This window comes from Rhamphochromis longiceps, linkage group LG17, assembly GCF_057381845.1.
Source record: "Rhamphochromis longiceps isolate RC_006_pf linkage group LG17, R_longiceps_female_GT1.1, whole genome shotgun sequence".
Taxonomy (NCBI): Eukaryota; Metazoa; Chordata; class Actinopteri; order Cichliformes; family Cichlidae; genus Rhamphochromis; species Rhamphochromis longiceps.
Genome location: NC_140573.1, coordinates 24,197,532 through 24,216,648, shown reverse-complemented (window position 1 = coordinate 24,216,648; position 19,117 = coordinate 24,197,532). Strand labels below are relative to the sequence as shown.

Genomic DNA, 19,117 nt, shown 5'->3' with positions numbered 1-19,117 from the left:
GAGCAAGCTTAATAATTTTAGACGGGATTGAATGAATGAGCCATCACCTGTGCGCATGCAACTGAGGACTCACCTGCTAAATAATCTGTCTGATGGCGTCTTCATTGATCACCTTAATGCTTTTATTTATTTATTTATTTGGTACCAACCCCCCACTCTAAGGAAGTGACCCCCACCTATTATTACACCCACAGCAAATTCATGCCAATACCTACGTGGTGCGAGGGCGTGCGCGCTCCCGCAGCCGCCGAGAGAGGATTCATTTCCTGACTGTTTACACCGCGGTGACGTCACTTCCAGTGGCTGCCCCCAACACACACACACTGCTACTATTACACACCGCCAGTCTGACAGTATACGCAGATCAAACCGGGATTTAGACATAAAAAACCTCCCCCCTCCCACACACACCTGCCCACGGGGAGGGATACAGGGGGACTGTTTCTCAGGTGGAAGACGTAGGGCATCATGGCCGTGTCACGGCGCACACATCCTTTTAAATTCCAGTTTGTTTATTTAAAAAGAAAAACTGGTCAAAGCGAGGCGGGCTACGGTCACTCGCAGTGCGAGTTATCAATGCGCGTTATTCACTGTTGTGAATAAATCTTGACATCGCTCGTTGTTGCTCGTCTGTCTGAGCTGCAGTGAACAGGTTGCAGCTACCGCACAGATACCGACTGAGTTAAGTAACAGCCAGTAATAGCTTACATTATAACTATTTTTTTTAACTTTTCTTTTTTTTTTTTAAACTGGAGGCTTAGTCACCCAGGCGTCCCTTCGCGGTGAGGAAATCGGCTCAGTTTGGATCTGCCATTAGAATAATGTGGCTGTCACCGCGAGAGGACGCACTGTCACAATTTTAAGAGCATAAATGTCCCGCAACATGCCGTTGGCCCAGAGCAACAGGCTCTGCAGCGGCTTCTGCTCTTCTCTTCTTGCAAACTGTAGCAGGAAAAAGCGCAGACTTTAGTGGCTGTTGTAATAAAAGTTTTTTTTTCTTAGAAAAGGAGTTTAAAACTTTTATTTTTGGTTATCATTTTTATACTTGTCAACTTTAATGACGCTGAAGGTGAATTTATAAGTTTTCCCTTTTAAGTTTATAAACGTAGGTATCATATTTTATAGATTAATTCAAAATAAAATAACTTCCTACAACACGAGTTTTGCACACCTAGCACGCTTGCATGCATAAGACAGCTGTTAAGTGTATAAGGCCTTACTACAGTACAATTTTCATATTTAAAACAAATATACCTCTTTTGATGAGTTCAGAGAAAAAAAACAAACAAACAAACATTAAAAAGGTAATAAATTCTTGCAGCTCTTCTATATCTTCCTTGGCCAAATGTTGTATTCAATTAGAGCAGGCCCCTCCCCTTAACTGATGACACTGACAGACCCTCCTTAAGTTGCGTCGCGCCACAGCTGTCTGCAAGCATTGAGCTGCCTGGCGCCATCCTGAAAGAATGCCTTCACTGTAAAAAAAAAAAAAAAAAAAAAAAAAAAAAAAAAAGAGAGAGAGAGAGAGAGAGAGAGAGAGAGAGAGAGAGAGAAAAGGAAAAAAGAAGGGGGACTGGAAGGAGCAAGAGAGAAAGAGAGAGAGAGCGAGAGAGGTAGGGCAAGGGTGAGTAAGCAAGAGACTCACAGACCTAGAGGGAAAGAGAGAGAGAGGAGCGGAGTTAATGGAGAGGGCTTCAACTGCGCACAAACAGAGATTTGATCAGTGAGTCTAACTTGCTGGTGCTGGTCAGTGCGCAGTGAGGCCATCCACTGCAAACAAGCCCTGCCTGCGCCCCGTGCGAGCCTCCGCTACTTGTTGAGCTGAAACACTGACTTTTTTTTTTCTCGCTGTTTGTTTGCTAAGAGGAAGAAGTTCAGGAGCTCTGCGTGGGACCGGATTCCATTTTGGACGTATTTCTGTGACAGCACCTCAGTTGCATTTGTAATGTTGGGTATGTTCCCTGTTTAATTTCTGTCTTTGTTAAAAAAATTTTTTTAAAAAAAAATCGCGTGTGAATTTGCTTAAGCGTGAGCGTCCTGCCAAGTTTTAGAAGCGTTGCATGTAAACAAATGTTAGAACGTAAGACAATAAATTCTCCCCTCTGTCTCCAGGTGATCGGAAGCAAGCGCGGAACCTGTGGATTTAACAAACACGCGGATTTGGGACAGTTTATTTCTTATCTTTTGACTTGTACCAGTTTGCTTCAGCGTGCATGAACATTTGCTAAAGCAACGAAAAAATATATCTAAAGAAATCAAGCGATGGAAGTAAGTGCGGACCAGCCACGATGGATAAGCCATCATCCCGCGGTGATGAACGAACAGCATCCTGGCTCACATCACCCGGGCCTCGGCCACTCATACATGGACCCTTCGCAGTATCCCCTCGCTGAAGATGTGGATGTACTCTTTAATATCGATGGACAGGGGAACCACGTCTCTCCATACTATGGAAACTCTGTCCGAGCCGTCCAGAGGTACCCTCCTCCTCCACACAGTAAGTAAACGGCCTGTTAAGGCCTTTTATTTAATCATTTGCTCCCTTTATTTGTTTGGATGCCCGTGCGTAATTGCAGGCAGGCTCCATTACAGCTCGGAATTATTTTCTCACTGTGACCCAGACAAAAGAAAAAAAGGAAAAAAAGAAAAAAAAGAAACGAGTTTCGATTTTAGCCCGGGTTGATTCGACTTATAAAACTCAAGTGTTGTGAAACCACGGCGTGAATATGTGTAGTTTACGCGTATGGTTTCTGAGTATGGCTCGTACTGAAGTCAATTCCCGTTTAAAGTTCACAAACATGAGCTGACTCATATGCTGGTGAAGTTTTTTTTCCTTTTTTAAAAGCTCGTGCCCAATTTGTTTTCTGGATCGATCGAGTGTTTAGTTACGGATTTAAACAAATAGACGTGTTGGCACAGAAACCAGAGATACACCTGGAACACTTTGGTATTTATGTTTTTTGGCTTCTGCTCTCACACTCCAACTGTCTATTTTCTAATGTGCCAGTCACTGACGCGTAGTCATTTATGAAGTTTCCTATGATGTAGGCTTTAACTTCCTCAACAGTCGAGTTACTTTTGAATTACATGCATTCATATGTTGCATTTAGGCCCGCTCAATAGGAAGGTTAAAGGGTAAATTTACGCACGTGCGTGGCCACATGAAACTCTCAGATTTCTACACACTAGAGGGGTTCAAATAATTTCTACGTGTAAACAAACTGTCAGGATTTTTTAAATGTAGAACTGGATGTTGGTCACAGTGAATGATTGCTTCTGTGTGTGGAATAATTAAAAATAATAATAATAAAAAAGAAATAAAGAAATGTCACCTGATTTGTTTGCTTAATTTGTGTGTAAAGCTTAAATCCTGCTTTTTCAGGCCTGAAGCCCGACAACTCTAAATGGCAATGTGTATTTGTTTTTACTGCAGAGTGAAGTCAGGTTGTGATCTTTTCTGTTGTTTTTCTGTGCTGCCTCAGGTAGCCAGGTGTGCCGTCCCTCATTACTGCACGGCTCTCTGCCCTGGCTGGAGGGGAGCAAAGGAATCCCCCCGCACCACAGCACTTCTCCCTGGAACCTGAGCCCCTTTCCCAAGAACCTGCACCATGGCTCCCCGGCCAGCCTGTCCGTCTACCCCCCAGCCTCATCCTCCTCCTCCCTGTCTACCGGTCACTCCAGTCCACACCTCTTCACGTTTCCCCCGACCCCTCCCAAAGACGTATCCCCGGATCCGGGCATATCTACCCCCGGCTCCAGCAGCTCCGGGCGGCAGGAGGATAAAGAGTGCATAAAGTACCAAGTGACCCTGGCCGAGAGTATGAAACTGGAGTCAGCTCACAGCCGGAGCGTGGCATCAATCGGAGCAGGGTCATCCTCTGCCCACCACCCCATCGCCACATACCCACCCTATGTCCCTGAATACGGCCCAGGCCTCTTCCCACCAAGTAGCCTGATAGGTGGGTCATCTTCTAGTTATGGTTCCAAAACAAGACCAAAAACAAGGTCCACTTCAGGTAGGCGTGCGCTTTATTACATTCCCTTTTGATCTAACAGCATTCCCCAGAATTGCAGCCTTTAATGATCAGCCGTGTTTAATATCACATAGATTTCTAAAATAAATGCCCATAATCAGCACGTTCATCCCTCACATGGAGGTTTAAGGCCGCAGGAGTCAGTTTAACCCAGACAGTCGCAAAAATACCTCACAGATTTCCCTTAATGGTCTGATTTTAAAAAAAAAAATTAATAATAATATGAAATATAATATAACACCAATAAAACAAATATAAAATACGTTATATTTATTTTTAAAAATAAATTAAAAATAAAAAATGGGGGAAAAAGATTAACACCATTGACAACTGAAATAAAAAAAAAATGAATTTAACTTTTTTTATATTGAGGTAAAAAGGAAAAAATCATGACGCAAATGATTTCCGAGTTGAACCATAAATAAGGTCATTTTTTCATCTTCCTCTGCACTAACAGAGAGTGGGAGAGAGACAGAGGGGAAGCCAACTCTCTGGGCTGTGTCGCCCCGTTTATATGTTTAAGATAATCCCATTATTGTCGGACCAGTGCACGCCACAGTTGCATTGTTTACCCAGCGGTAGAGCACCGGATACTGCTCGTTCATTCACAGGGAAAAAGCGGCTGAACCGTCGCCGTGGCAGAGTGCACGAACCACCGAGGGGAGGGAAAAAAGAAGACAGACAGACAGAGAGGAGGGAGATATTTACAAATTGTGAAGAGGGTGGGTAATTATTTTAAAGGTTATTTCAGCGCCGCTGAAAACCAGTTTTCTGTAATGAGATTAATATCAGCGTCTTTGATGGGGTGTATAGAAAACAGAGGATTAGTTGATGCATATCATCGGGATTATTCAGCAGTATACACTGGGCCATTAATGCAAATAAAGATGTGAATTCCGGGATCATGTGAGATAATGTGCAGTTAAAGATATTTGGCGATCTGAAGAGTTTCATTTGGATGTTTTAATCGGGTCTTCAGTGCGGCAGTGTAAACTCAGCGCAGCGCTGAAAGCTTTTCTCCCGGAGCACCAAGCACACTGTGCAAAACGGTGCATTGCAGAGGCCTGCTTTTCTTAAGTCACATGCATTGGATCAGTTCCTGCTTGATTTCTGCAACATATTATCAAGCCAAAAAAAAAGAAGAAAAAAAAAAACAGAGAGAGAAATAGCAACACACACTTTCCCAGGTGCTTGCATGTCTGTCACATCTAAACGACGCGGCACGACCCGGACCGACGCATCTCTTTTAGTCTTTGTGAAGAAGTCGAGCTGTGTGTGTGTGCGTGTGTGTTTGCAGCTCGAAAAAAGGGGAAGTGTGGCTGCATGCCTGAGAATGCAAAAGGCTCTCGGCGTTGCACAAAAGCCCTGTGTGAGTGAGTCTCTGCTTTCAAATAATCTGACTATGTGTGCAGCGAGCTCCCTTGTTTCAGTTTCAGGCCCCCGTATACCATAATCCAACTGTTAGTGCGCGTCTCACCTGTCGGTGTCACTAGAGAAGTGCCAGTCAAACCTGCCCCCCCCCCCCCCCCATTTCAAAATAAAAGATTATTATTATTATTATTATTATTATTATTATTATTATTATTATTATTATTATATAAATTTTCAATAAAGGGAAATTTAATGGCTCGGACGAAGGCGGATTTGATTAGATTTATTTTAAAAAATTGTCACGCTCCAAAGTGGATTTTGCTCAGTCTGAAAATCCTGCTCAGAGACTCGCAGTGTGAAAAGTTTTGTGGTTTACTGAAATAATTTATGCTTTATGGACCTTAACACAACTGCTGTATTCGACACCAACACTAACCACATGTGTTTAATGTGTGCGTGCGTGGTGTGTGTGTGTGACAAATAAATCTACTACAAACCTTTCTACTTTCTAGTTATTGTTATCAATATCATTATTGTTAATTACTGGTACTAGTTTGTCTAGTTATTATTATTAGTCGATGTCATTATTAATCGTTCTGTGCTTTACAGATATATATATATATATATATATATATATATATATATATATATATATATATATATATATATATATATATATATATATATACTTTTCTCTAACCTCTTTTTATTCTCAGCATTGATTGCATGAACCAGTTATTGCTGGTTATTTTAAGGACCAACTGACCTGGACACTCTCTCCATCTTCTGTTTGTGTCTGTGTGTGTGTGTGTGTGTGTGTGTGTCCGTGTCCGTGTGCGCGTTGGCTCTTGCAGAAGGTAGAGAGTGTGTGAACTGCGGGGCCACGTCGACTCCGCTGTGGAGGCGGGACGGTACGGGTCACTATCTGTGTAACGCCTGCGGACTCTATCACAAGATGAACGGGCAGAATCGCCCTCTCATCAAACCCAAGCGACGGCTGGTACGTTTCCACCATGTTTCTCTGTTGATGACATTTCCGTCTCTCTCTCTGTTTTTCCCCTATCCAGGAAGAAGTAGGCCTATTAGCTGCAGGAAATTGACTCGACAAGTGCAGGTCTCTGCTTTAAGATATTACCACAGAAAAAAAGTGCAGTTTTTTTTAATGCAATGACAGTGCTACTTTTTATTTGCTAAAATTGTCATTGATTCACACAGTAGGCCCCATGTATATCATAGAACGCTACCTGTGGCCATCAAAGCTTTACAGCTATTGTACGACATCTGGACTATTTCCACTTGTAGTACCTTATTTACGTCCTGCACAGTGTTATTTAACTTTTAAATATTTAATTTAAAATTGCACTGCGAGCGCCTTAGGTTTACTTTTTTTAAAAGAGAGATTACATTTTCTATCTTTCATATTTAATTGAGCAAATAAAACAACCCCCCGGGATAAAACAAACAAAAAACAAACAAACAAAACAAAAGACCCCCCACTCTGATTCTAATTAAAGGAACTGAGCATGGCTGCAGTTCTGCACTCTTTACAGCATCCTTTTTTTTTTATTTCATCTTGTAGGTGAGCCTATATTGTAGCTATAAGCAGACCTTTTTGCTTTCCAAGTGCAGCTATTTTTACAGTTATTTTGGGGAAAGCCCCTCTCATCAGAGCTTACATCTCTTATGAGCTTCACAGGAGTTCCCCACTCTTTGAAAAAAAAAAAAATCTTTCGAGGCAAAAATGGCCGTCCAGACCTCTTCTGCTCTGGACTTCTTCTCTTTGCCTCTATAATGTGAAAACCCGACTACTCAGGAAAGAGCTGCCGGATATCTGAGCAGCGCAGATAAGTCGCTTTCAACAACACAAGCCCCGCTTCCCCAGTCAAAACATAAAGGCTGAGGCAGCCCGAGCCAGGCCAGACAGAGAGCCACGACGAGAAATTGTTTAGCGTTGTAATCACCGCTTAAATACACGAGGATGCTCAGGTATGGGTAACAACCAGGTCAGTTTGACCTTGAACCTCTTTCTCGCGGAGGTGAAAAGGGTCAGGAAAAAACTGTACAGGCCAGAAAGTGAAATTTAGCACGAAGATAAGATCTGCGAGCCGAATCATTTCTCTATGAAATCACCACAACGTGTAAATATACCAATCCTGTTGACCTTTCATTGCTGATATTTAAAGTGTTGGCTGCGAAGAAAAAAACAAAATGTTGGAAAAATAAGAAAACCGGTTAAACTATGATGATAGGTTAAGTGAATAAAAATAGAGATTTCAAAAGGTGTGTTCCCTCACTGTGATTGGGTATTCACAGCGATCAGCAGCAGGGGTTATTGGGCCACCACGTGTGTATAATTGGAAATTCCTCCCTGAGATAATGTAGTCTTTTACGTTAGCGTGTCCTCTGCGGTCACCTGTCTATTGATTGTTTTTAGAGATTATAACATCAATGTCAAGCCACTGCAGCAAACTGGCCTGTGAGGCAGGCAGCTGAAATCCATCGGAAGACATGACTTTCACTGTGGCAGGATGGAGCGAGGGTTTTACTCTCCTAGTAGACTGCAGCGAAGCCAAAAATACCCACTTCTTTCTTTCTTTCTTTCTTTCTTTCTTTCTTTCTTTCTTTCTTTCTTTCTTTCTTTCTTTCTTTCTTTCTTTCTTTCTTTCTTTCTTTCTCCAAACTGTGTGCTTTTAACTGGCGTGCAATTATTGCCATGTGGTTCATTTCACCGCATCATGTATTCATATTTTGTGCGCATATTGGAAGAATCCAAAGCATACATTCCAGACGAGGCCTTTTACGTTTAATAGATGCCAAATCTATACGTTTCATCTCCTTCCTTTTCCTTTCCATTGTCTGACGTCACGTGTTGGCTTTTTTTTAAGGAGGGGGTTAATTTAATCACATTTAATAGCTCTCCCATTTCAAGGCCCTGCTTTTATGTGTTCTGTAAATATTTATTCTCCAGGAGGTATGAGCTCTACGTGGCTATTTTTAGCCCCGGGTGAAAGCAACCCTGTTTTCCTTTTTTAAATTTATTTCTTTCCTCATTGAAAAAAAATTTCAGCTTGCACTAAATGCAAAAGAAAATGCACTGGGTAGAGATATACATTGTATATACTGTCAAAATAAAAGCTTCCTGAATGTTTCAAGCAGCTTTGCGCAATGCTGGAGTGAAAAATTAAAGACTGTATTTAAGCAGGTATAATAGAAAATGCATGTGTTGTTTCTTTGTTAAATCAATCGAGGATACCATGGATACAGGGCTGCTGAATTTACACCAATTTATCCCGATGACTTAAAAATTCCACAGATATCCTTGCAAATCCCTCTTAATGAGTGCCACATGGCTATTTCGCGTAAGGAAAGTTAACTAGTGTGTGTATTTTTTAAGCCATATTTAAGTGTTAAAACGAGCCCTGAATGATGGTATTAAAGCTGTTAGAATAAACCTCAGTGATGATTGGGTCATTGAGTGGTCATGTGATGTTTTTTTCTTTCCCCTTTCCCTTTTTTTGGCCTGTCTGCGTCGTGCAGTCGGCAGCCAGGCGGGCAGGGACGTCGTGCGCAAACTGTCAGACGACAACGACGACGCTGTGGCGGAGAAATGCCAACGGGGACCCGGTGTGCAACGCCTGCGGCCTGTACTTTAAACTGCACAATGTGAGTAATAAACCTTCACTGGATATCTCTCATAACTATCGAGGCTTGCCTCCAATATTTATTCGTCCAGCTCCCATCTATGTCCCCCTTCTCCTCAGATCTGCCTTCTTTATTTCTCTCCCATCACGTCCTGCTGGGCACCTTCCCCTCTCTCCCTTTGAATATTTTATCTGACTTGTCCCTGCAGAGAATTTCCGGGGCACGGCGATAACAAATACTGTAGAATTAATATGATTTATTGGCAGTAAGTGCGAATCTAAAATGTATAAGACCTAAGTGAACTAAGCCCGCAGCCGCCTTGCTTTTGAATATTAAAGAAGGGGCTTAATTAAAATTCGATTAATTTTTTTAGACCGTTTTTTTCCCCCTTCTTCTTCTTCTATTTCTAGCCTTTTGGTTCCATGCGCGCCAGGGACTCTGAGTCCCCCCTCTGACCACCAATCCGTCTGATTCGTTTTGGGTTGGTTAGTGCCTCGCCACATCATTTCACATCCTCAATCTGAAAACCCCAGGGACGCGTTTATCTCTCCCTCTCTCTCCTCTCCTGTGCACAAAGCTGTCACTTTTAATCAAACTGCCATTGTGGCTGAAACTAATAATAATAATAAGCAGGATAACTGCTCTGAGGCCACATGTAGGTAATTTTCTTCCCCCTTGTACAGACAACAGATAGAGGTTGCCTATACCCTTGTGCATAAGGGGAAGAGTATCCTGCTCTGCTGGCCAGCTTGTCACGCAAGCGCTCTCTGTTAAATCATTTTCCCATGTTACTTTTGGCACATTGTGAGGCGGTGCAGAAGCAGATTCAGACCAAGGTTAAAAGGAGAGTAGAATAATATTTCCCCGTTACATATTAGCATCTGAACTGACCCCGACCTTGGTGTAATTATGAAATTAGTTTATTTTGGTAAATCCAGACTTCTGTTGGGGTTTGCTCCCTTTGAAACAAATTCCACATTCTTCATGGAGAATTTAGTGGAGTCCCCGCTGGCCTGCATGGGCTCCTAATGTGTGTAAGTGTGAGCGTACAAAACACCTGATGGTAGCAGTCTGTTGTCCCGTAAGCTCAGATAAGAAGCTTGTGAAAACAGAAAAGTTGCCACAAACACAAGGTTGTGTTAACACCCAAAACATAGATGGCCTTCTCCGAGTAATCAGGGGTTTTCTCACTGTGCCTGTAAGGTGTCTTTCTCATCTTTATATTTCTGAGAGGTGTACAGTCCTCACACTTCTGTACGGACGCTGAGGTTTCAGGTGGTTAGCTGCTGGTTTTTGGAGGGAGGATGTGAGAGCTTGCACTGTGCATTCTGTGGGGGCCATTGACTCAAATGCTTTTTTTTTTATATGCTCGGGTATTGGTGGCCGAGCACACGCTGGAGGCCCAAGAATTGTTTCGCGAGACGGTAGACATCTCAGCATCAAAGAGCGGAGGCTAGACTGGCTTTCGGTGGGTGTAGCATGCCCTAGAACTGGAATCAGGGCACGCAAGGCAGAGAAGGTCACCCAGTATGGAGTCAAAGCTTAGCGAGTGAAACCCACATCACTGGGGGGAAAACAGATCTGTGCCCTCCACTAATCATCGAAGCCGCTGTTTAAAGAGTCAGCGAAAAATGCCAATGTCTCAGACAGCTCGAGAAATCCCTGTTCCCATTTCCCCGGGAAGAACCACTGAGAAAGATCAGGAAGCCAGTCGGCCTCATCCACCTCCCTCATAATCCTGCCCACAGTCGGAATTCCATCATCCAGCTCTCATTCCTCGCTAAAACCTATGCTGGAATATGGCAGCTGGGGCCATTTTGGCCAAGAGTCGGCCACGCGGTCGAGAAGGAGGGTGGAGAGAAGGACTTGGCCGACGCTGACAGTCGTCATGGCCATGTGTCTCTGTGGTTGACCGGCTGCACATTAGCTGCCAGACTCTTCTCCGTCTGTGTTCTGCACACGCTCTCTCCATCTTCCCTGCACCCCCCTCCTCCCCTTCATCTGTCCTTTTTCTCTCTTTTCTCTTCCTGGCATAGCTACAGCCTTAGATACAGTCCAGCTTATAGGAATCAACATTCATATCCGACCCAACACACACACACACAAACACACATTCTCACAGTATAGATAAACAATCTTGTGTTTCGGGATGGGACAGCCTGATTCGCCTCGTAATGGGACTCCATTACATATCATTATGTCTGTCCAAAAACCCAAAATCTGCCTCTAAGAGAACTAAAAAGCTCTTTGTGCACCACATTTTTCTTATTTACTCTGAAACTCTGTGACACCCCTCACTTACGGTTTGTTTTGCTTTAATATAAATCTCATACTGGAATCTTAAATTTTAAGATTCGTATCTCATGTGAAATGTTCACGAGGACCAAATACTCATCTGCCATCTTTTTCTTTCTCCTTTCGAGAGCAGATCAACCGACCTCTGACCATGAAGAAGGAAGGCATCCAGACCAGGAACAGGAAGATGTCCAGCAAGTCAAAGAAGAGCAAAAAGGCCCAAGATAACATGGACGACTTCTCCAAGAGCCTGATGGACAAGACCAGCTCATTCAGCCCGGCCGCTCTGTCCCGCCACATGTCATCCTTCCCCCCCTTTTCGCACTCTGGCCACATGCTGACCACCCCCACACCCATGCACCCCTCCTCGAGCCTCCCCTTCACCCCGCACCACCCTTCCAGTATGGTCACAGCCATGGGTTAGAGCTCCCCGCGGTGCACCACTTCTGAATCCTCAGCCTCGCCACCACCGCACCTTTCGGTACCTCTGCTGCCCTGCTTCCATATCCTAAACAACAAACTGCTTCTCGGTCCGATCTAAGCTCCCCAGTCTCACCGCCGAGCCACGGTGTGTGAGTGCGACAGGCTTTAGGCTCCTGTTCTCCTCAGTTGTATCTTACTTTTTATAAAAATCGAAGTGTACCTCTGCGATGTGAATGCTTTGCAGACTTGACTTGACTGTGGCGCACCGACCTCCAGGGGGACGTTTTTTTGTTTTCCCTCCTCCCCGAGCTGCCACCACCACATTGAGGCTGTCCTCCCAGCTGATCCACACGATAAGGAGCTCCATTTGTGTACAAAAAGCCATTTTTCCACACTTGACATCACAAAAAACTGACATTAAAAGAACTTTTGTGACGCCCTCTTCCTCAATGTCCAAACCCGACTCTCTTCACCTTGCACCTGTGTAACAGGAACCCCCCCCCCCCCCCCCACCACCACCACCACCACCACCACCACCCCCTTCCCGCTCCCTTGCTTCCTCTCCCTCTTCTCCTCCTTCTGCTGAAGATGAGGAGAGACAGACGTTGAATATATTTGTACAAATTGTATGAAATACAGTACATTTAATGAAGACTTTTTAATTAAGTAAGAGAAAAAGGAAACATGCCCCTGGGCAGCTAACAACAAGAAGGGTACGAGTCGCAGCAGGTGGAGAGACTTGCCACCGGAGGAGTGAGGAGAGGCTGCCTCCGAGTCCCGGAGGAAAGAAAAAAAAAAGGGAGGAGGAGGTGAGGGAAAGACTTTTGAGAAAGGGCAGGCCTCGGTTTTTGCCTGCATGAATTGTGTTGCATTAAGTTTGCAGAGAGTCAGCGGCTCCGGCTGCAGGCATCTCTCTTCTTCTTCTTCTTCTTCTTTTTTTTTTTTTTTTTTTGGATGTGCTATAGGTCTCGGGCAATTGGTTTGTGTTGAAGCGCGCACGTACAAGCACACACATACACGCACACACTTACACGCACACACTCGATCACCTGAAAGACTTTCTTCCTGCCCACAGATTATATGCATTGTGAAAAAAGTTCCTGTATTTGTTATTTGTATGTATAAATCAGAGTACCAAAAATACGAAAGAAACAAAGATGTAGAATTATTTCTTTATGTTATGCAGACTGAATGGTTGTAAAAAATTTAATAATAATCACTAGTGTAAAATATGACTGCTTTTTTGTTTCGTAATTTTTTTTTTTCCTCTTTGAAAATAATAAACTAGTTTAATCTCTGTTGACATGTTAGCTGTGGTTGAGAGCTGTCTTTTCTGTCTGCCTCTGTGCTGTGTGATCTTTGACACATGCTCACACACCCCCACCCACTCACCTACCCACCACAACCACATCTAGTAACGCCCACCTTTTTTTTTTTTTTTTTTTTTTTTTTTTTTTCACCCAGCATTCACAGGAACAGCTCTTAGGTCAGTTGAGCACAAACAGGAAGTGAAGGAATAAACAGCAGCAATGGAGGAACAAATCAAATGGCAGGGTCAGACAGGCCACTATGCGCGGGGCACCATGGGCTCAAGTGGCTTTTGTGTCATCCGACAAATACATAAACACATCGCGACCGACATGCAACAAAAAAACATCTGTCGTACACTGAGCGAGAAGGACCCAACAGGAAGAAGCATCGTTTCAGGCATTTTTCTTGCATCCTAATAATGACTAATAATTAAGTCAGATAACAAATACAGGCTGATATTAATTTAAGCTGAGAAATACTGTATATTCCAATCATATACATATAACAATACCACATAATAATATATATAAAATAGCCACATGGCTGTGTACAACACCCTTTAAAGAAAAAAAGTTAATGAACACTTCTAAACATTGAGTTAACCTCACTGAATGTATCACCTCTAGTAGTGAGAAATGATTAAAGCGTTAAGCAGGAGTGGAAAAGAGGAACTACTGTATGTGTTTGTTTCAACCTCTGAACCGCAGAGTGGATAAAGTTCCCTTCATCTTTAATATCATTTTGCCCGTCAGTTTATTAAGTGATCAGTTTTGCTCGTGACATTTCCACAGCTCGCACTCAAAGTAGAGTTTTAGGGCTGTTAGTGCGACTGCATGACAGTGGCCTGTGTAAGGAAGCAGGAAGGAGAGAAAAGAAGATAACGAGCTGATATTAATATGAAAGATTGCAATGCAGGGCTGCAGAGCTCAGTAATACACTGTAGTGGGTGATTAGTGTTGTTAAAGCTGGGAAGTTATCACCATATGCTCTGTACATGCAATCCAAGACATGATGCATATATGATTTATTCCATTCATCCAATGAGTATGACTTTGGACGCCATCAAGTTCTCAATTGAAGAATTTCCTGCATGTTATCCCCCTTCATTTTTCTTTACCATCATTAACCTTCCAGTAATCTACAAGCGGCATCTTCTTCACATCAACGCAGCTACAGTGGTTAGAGTCACGTCAGTTCTCTTTGCTTGCATGATGTTTTATTCTGTGTATGCAGAGCAGTTCGTGACACGTTGGCTTTAATGAAATCCGCAATGAAAAAGTACATCTGCCGTATCTTCCATCTCAGAATGCACATCAAATTTTTTTTAAATAAGTACGTAAACGCAGCAGAACAGGCAAAAGATTAAAAAGAATGTTAAGTATTTGTTTTTTATTTTTTTTAGCTACAATGATCCCATTTAAAAACTGATAATCATGAAAATGATGGGAATATGGGAAAAAAAAGCAGTAAGTTCTAAAGGATCACATTTGAATCAAGAATTTAGGAAAGACTTGTGAAGAAACTCTGGTGAAAATGGTGAAAGTGACGTGTTTCCACAGTGAGCCTGGACAGCCGTGTTTATAGTACCTGACTTACACATTTAAGCAGAAAAAAATACTAAATGTAAATGTGGTAAAACAAGGAGAATCTTTGCCTTTCAGCATCATTTTTACCCTTTAAAGCCCTCCAAAAACGTACAAGAAAACAAAGCAAAAGAGATCGCGCTGATGCTAATTTGTTACAATCTGCGATAATAACAGGATGCAGGAGTTTTAAAAAAAAAGACACCCACATCAAGCTCAGATGAGAGAAAAAAAGAAATTAATTTATTTTTAGTTTTATTATGCCACAAGTTAACCAGATAGTCTGACAGCGAACTTCTGCACGTAATCGGCCTCTCAAGGTTTGATCCTTTCGCATGCAAAGCACTGAAATGTCGTCTTTGGCTCGAAACCTCTAAACAACTCTAAAGATCTAACTACCCCTAAACTGTGCACTGTTGCAAACCATTTCCAGTATCGAAATATATTTGCACAAGTGGAATGCCTGCTTCCCGGCAGAAAAGGCCATACAGGAGTCAGGTATTTGGCATCATTTGTTTCTGAGCTGCTGTGACCAATCAGGAGATTTGCTCCTGTGTTTTAATAGTGAGGTCAAGGGGGCATGTGGAATGAGAACAGAAATAGTGAGTGTATGCGTGTGTGTATAGAGGGATTGAGGAGAGCTTTGCCTTGTGGTGGGACCTCATGGCCTCTGGCTGACCTTTTCCCCGCTGGTGTCTGGCTGTGGACGTCTGCCAAGGGTGACTGGAGGTGCTGCAACTGGCTCAGGTGAGGATGAGGCACTCTCTGTGATCCCGTGTCCTCTTCCCTCCGTCATCATCGTCATCCCCGTCACAAACCACTTATTTCTGTCCGTCTCTCCTTCTGTCTGTCTCTCTTCCTGCATCTGCCTCTCGTCTTTCAGGTGAGGATGATGACAGATTTGTGGGTGTAATTGGCTCTTAGGAATAGTCCATCTTCATCCACGCTGCACCGCTGTCACCCTCAGCAGAGGTCAGGTCAAATTTGGGGTCGCTAAGAATTTGATGGCTTTGAAAACCACTCTTCTTCCAAAAAGATGCAACATTTCCTGCTTGGAATTAATATGTGAAAAGGCAATACCCATTCAATAGCAGGGGGTATTCAAATAAACTCTGAATATTTTAAGTAAAGACTGAATGAGAGAAAAAAAACATCAGAATTTCCCCCCAATGCTAAAAATGATCACACAACAGGAAGCAGAAACCTATTTGTACAGGATGTGTTGATTGTTCCCTCACACCTTTCTTTACATTACATATGGTTTATGTGCAAAACGTTTCATGTCTTGGTTTAGGTGTGTTCTAGTTTCTCAGCACATACAAACGCAGTGTTGTATTAGTAATACTGGTTTGAAAGTGGGACCAATCTGTGTCAGTGTGGTCTCATGTGGGGGAACAGGTTGTGTATTGTGGGCTAATGGTTCTGTTACTGTCTCACAGCTCAAACCAATACCTGTTTAACAGTGTATAGTATTTTTTTCTTAGCTACATATTTTGAGGCCTGGATGAAGAACACCCCCCCCCCCCCCCCCCCCAAAAAAAAAAAAAAAAAAGAAAAAAGAAAAAAAGAAAACAACAAAAATAAGCGTGGGTTCGGCTTAATGGTTATCCACATCCCATACCACACGCTCTACAGTGTGTCATATAACATTAAAATTTGGCACTGGTACGAAGAGACAGACAACACTGTCTAATGACAAGTCGATTAGAATGTGATACACTCAACTTTGTGAAAATTGTTCTACTGCTATTTGTTGTCTGTGCAACTCTTTTTCCTAAGAGTGATACTGAAATGCTTTATAGCAGGGTAATCAATGCAAACTCTCTCTCTGTGTAGCCAAAATGTTCAAAACCACTCAAATCTAGAGACGTTCTCTAGATTTTAGAGAACCATGCTTGTGACTATACCTTGTGGCCATCTGGCTTTGATAAAAGTTTTGAACAAGCTGACCAAATCTGCGATGTGTATGCTATCATATAATGTAGAATGACATGACTTTGCCCTCAATTAAACTAGCAGCAAGAGACTACCTTCAATCAAACACTAAAGTCAGCTCCATTAGGCACATGTTCCTCCTTTAGCTATCTCACTATCAAAGGGATTGTTACACAGTCAGAAACTTTTCTGACACCACTATGACTAAGAAAACAGTCATTGGTTTCTACAGTCATTGGACACAACAGATACAACTATCATCTACATACCCCCAGTATGAACTCACAGCAGTTGCTTAGCTTATGAGCACCTCTGAAAGCCTAGAGTTAGCATGCTATAGTTTATTTACTGCAAAAAAAATTGAAGTCTCTTGGTACTTTCTGGCAGTTTTGGTGTACCACTAGGCTAGCTACCCAAGCTATGCTACCCAAACACTAGCTATAGCTTCATCTTCTTGGACAGACTCTCAGCGATGAAGCAAGTGTTCCCTACTTTGTGCAACAAATCGAAAACAAACAACATAAACACAGAATACAGTTAGTACCATTTCTAGCTAACAGTGTATACGATCTAGTGTGTGGATTTAGCTGGTGTAGTGTCTGAAATTAAACACTGCAAGCTTTACGTGTAAAAAAAATGACACCTCGAGGTATACTAAACAATTCATATACAGTGAAGACGTAAGCGCAACGCACATAAACAGCAAAGAATACCATCTAACACAGAACAATGCCTGATAAAATATACCTATGCTACAAATATACCTATGCTAACACTGACAGTGCGGATGATGGTGCTCCTTCTTTTGCTATACTGTCAAGATGGTGGCATAGATGGTTAGTGCCAAGTATTAATGTTCCTGTCTGGCTGTCACCTACCACCTCCTAGATGACTACTCTAGTAGAGGTTAAACACTTGGGACCCCTCAAAGAAACCCAGTTATCTTAATCTCAAGAACTTCAGATGAAACTTTTGTTATTGAGGTTTTGTTGTGAATCACTGGAAAATAAGAACTACTCTGAGCCCAGATAAAAATGTTTCGACTTCATTTTTTTAATAACAACTGACAACTCTAATTTTAGGCCCAACAATGAGCTTATGGTGACACTGAGCTCATTTATTGTAGTCTGTTGTATCTGTGATCTCCTGCGATAGCACTTTGATATGACACACAATATAGAATGTCATCTAAAAATTATGATAGGATTTGTGTAAGTCATTTTTCTCAGAGTAAATGGCACCGGTTCTTATCCCCTTTCTTTGTTTTCGAAAGACCTCAAGCCCAAAACATGAGGGATGAGCTTCTGGAGCATTGTGGGAGTTCTCCCACTTGTTCGAGACCCCCTCGCCACTTTCAAAAGAGCAGCCTCGTGCTGTATTGTCTCCTTAACAATCGTAAATTTGAACCATAATCTCCCGTCACAACATGGCAGATAAAAGATAATTATCTCTTTTACTGAGGTACCCTGGGGCTTCTTGGACGGCCTAGCAGACAACATGCCTAAACCCCCATCCCCCACACACACCCACAGACAAACAGAGGCACTCACTCTCTCTTGCGTTTGCAACAGGCTATGGAGGCTGCTGCTATGTAGAGATACTTAAACAGATGAGAGTAAATCACTTTTTCCTTGAATGTGCGCACAAAAGCAGACAAACATAAAAAAATAACCCAAACCTTCCCTTTACCTCTGCATAAATTGACTTTGTGTAGCACAGATGTGAAAACGCGAGGTTTTTCCCCGGGGAGGCGGGGGGGCACAAAGTTCACAGGTTCACTTAGGGAGCACCTTTGAGGTAAAGGGGCACTCAGCCTGTGACAGACAAGAGTAAGAGGGAATGAGTGATGACTTGAGAGGGCTGAGAAAAACCTGAGGTGAAGTGTTTCAGCGAAATACTGAGGGATGTATGGCGGAGAGGGAAATGTTCAGTTATTTAAGAATAGTGTAAGGATGCATAAGTGAAATATGGAGGTGGAAAGATGAGCAAATTTGTCTTACAGCTGTGAAATGCACTATTTATTAGTAACCCTATGTGTAAGAAATCCTTTGGGACATAGTATAAATTCAAATAACCTGACCTGCCATTCACTGAAAGCATTGGATGAAATGAACTGTAATACTAGAAATCTTAACAGAAATCCCAAACAATCCTTTTGGTTTCAAAACTAATGCAGTTAGCCTCGTCACTTCTCACATGTCTAAAGGCTAAAAAGTTGAGCTAAAGCAACAGTGGTGAAGGTGTCCCTATCCCCATCTTCTTTGGAGGAGTTTCAAATATGCAAGGTAAACCTGTGGGTAAATATTGTGTAGGTTTTGTGTTTGAAAGGAAAATTAAAATAGAAATGAAGCTTAAGTTTTAAGTCAACAAGTTCCTATCAACATCAAACCGATTCAGATTAAAAACAGAGGAAACTACATGAGGTTGGGCTGTCAAACAAATAAAAAAATAAATTGTGCAGTCAAATTTTTTTCGCTTTATTTGTCATAGACTTTAACTCATCTCAGGGAAAACATCCTCTTT

General features: G+C 42.4%; 1 protein-coding gene across 7 annotated transcripts; it reads left to right on the top strand.

Moving 5' to 3' along the window:
* The first annotated feature begins 1,461 nt into the window (after positions 1–1,461).
* On the top strand, positions 1,462–12,806 carry gata3 (GATA binding protein 3). Of its 7 annotated transcripts, none has more exons than XM_085386398.1 (7): positions 1,465–1,952; positions 2,113–2,497; positions 3,483–3,959; positions 6,260–6,316; positions 6,473–6,519; positions 8,943–9,068; positions 11,476–12,806. In XM_085386398.1, exons 2-7 carry the CDS (start codon positions 2,263–2,265, stop codon positions 11,764–11,766), a joined length of 1,233 nt encoding a protein of 410 aa, XP_085242524.1. In that variant the 5' UTR covers positions 1,465–1,952; positions 2,113–2,262; the 3' UTR covers positions 11,767–12,806. The 7 variants fall into 7 exon arrangements, with proteins under 7 accessions (XP_085242519.1, XP_085242524.1, XP_085242521.1 ...); XM_085386395.1 differs by having other exon boundaries at positions 3,483–4,016; XM_085386393.1 differs by having other exon boundaries at positions 1,462–1,952; positions 3,483–4,016; positions 6,260–6,519.
* The last annotated feature ends 6,311 nt before the right edge of the window (positions 12,807–19,117 follow it).

Bases quoted from the DNA above. Each gene is read 5' to 3' on its own strand.
- gata3 (XM_085386393.1), top strand. From the start codon at position 2,263: ATGGAAGTAAGTGCGGACCAGCCACGATGGATAAGCCATCATCCCGCG. The intron at 4,017-6,259 runs GTAGGCGTGCGC...TGGCTCTTGCAG, and splicing joins AAAAACAAGGTCCACTTCAG to AAGGTAGAGAGTGTGTGAAC. The intron at 6,520-8,942 runs GTCTCTGCTTTA...TGCGTCGTGCAG, and splicing joins AATTGACTCGACAAGTGCAG to TCGGCAGCCAGGCGGGCAGG.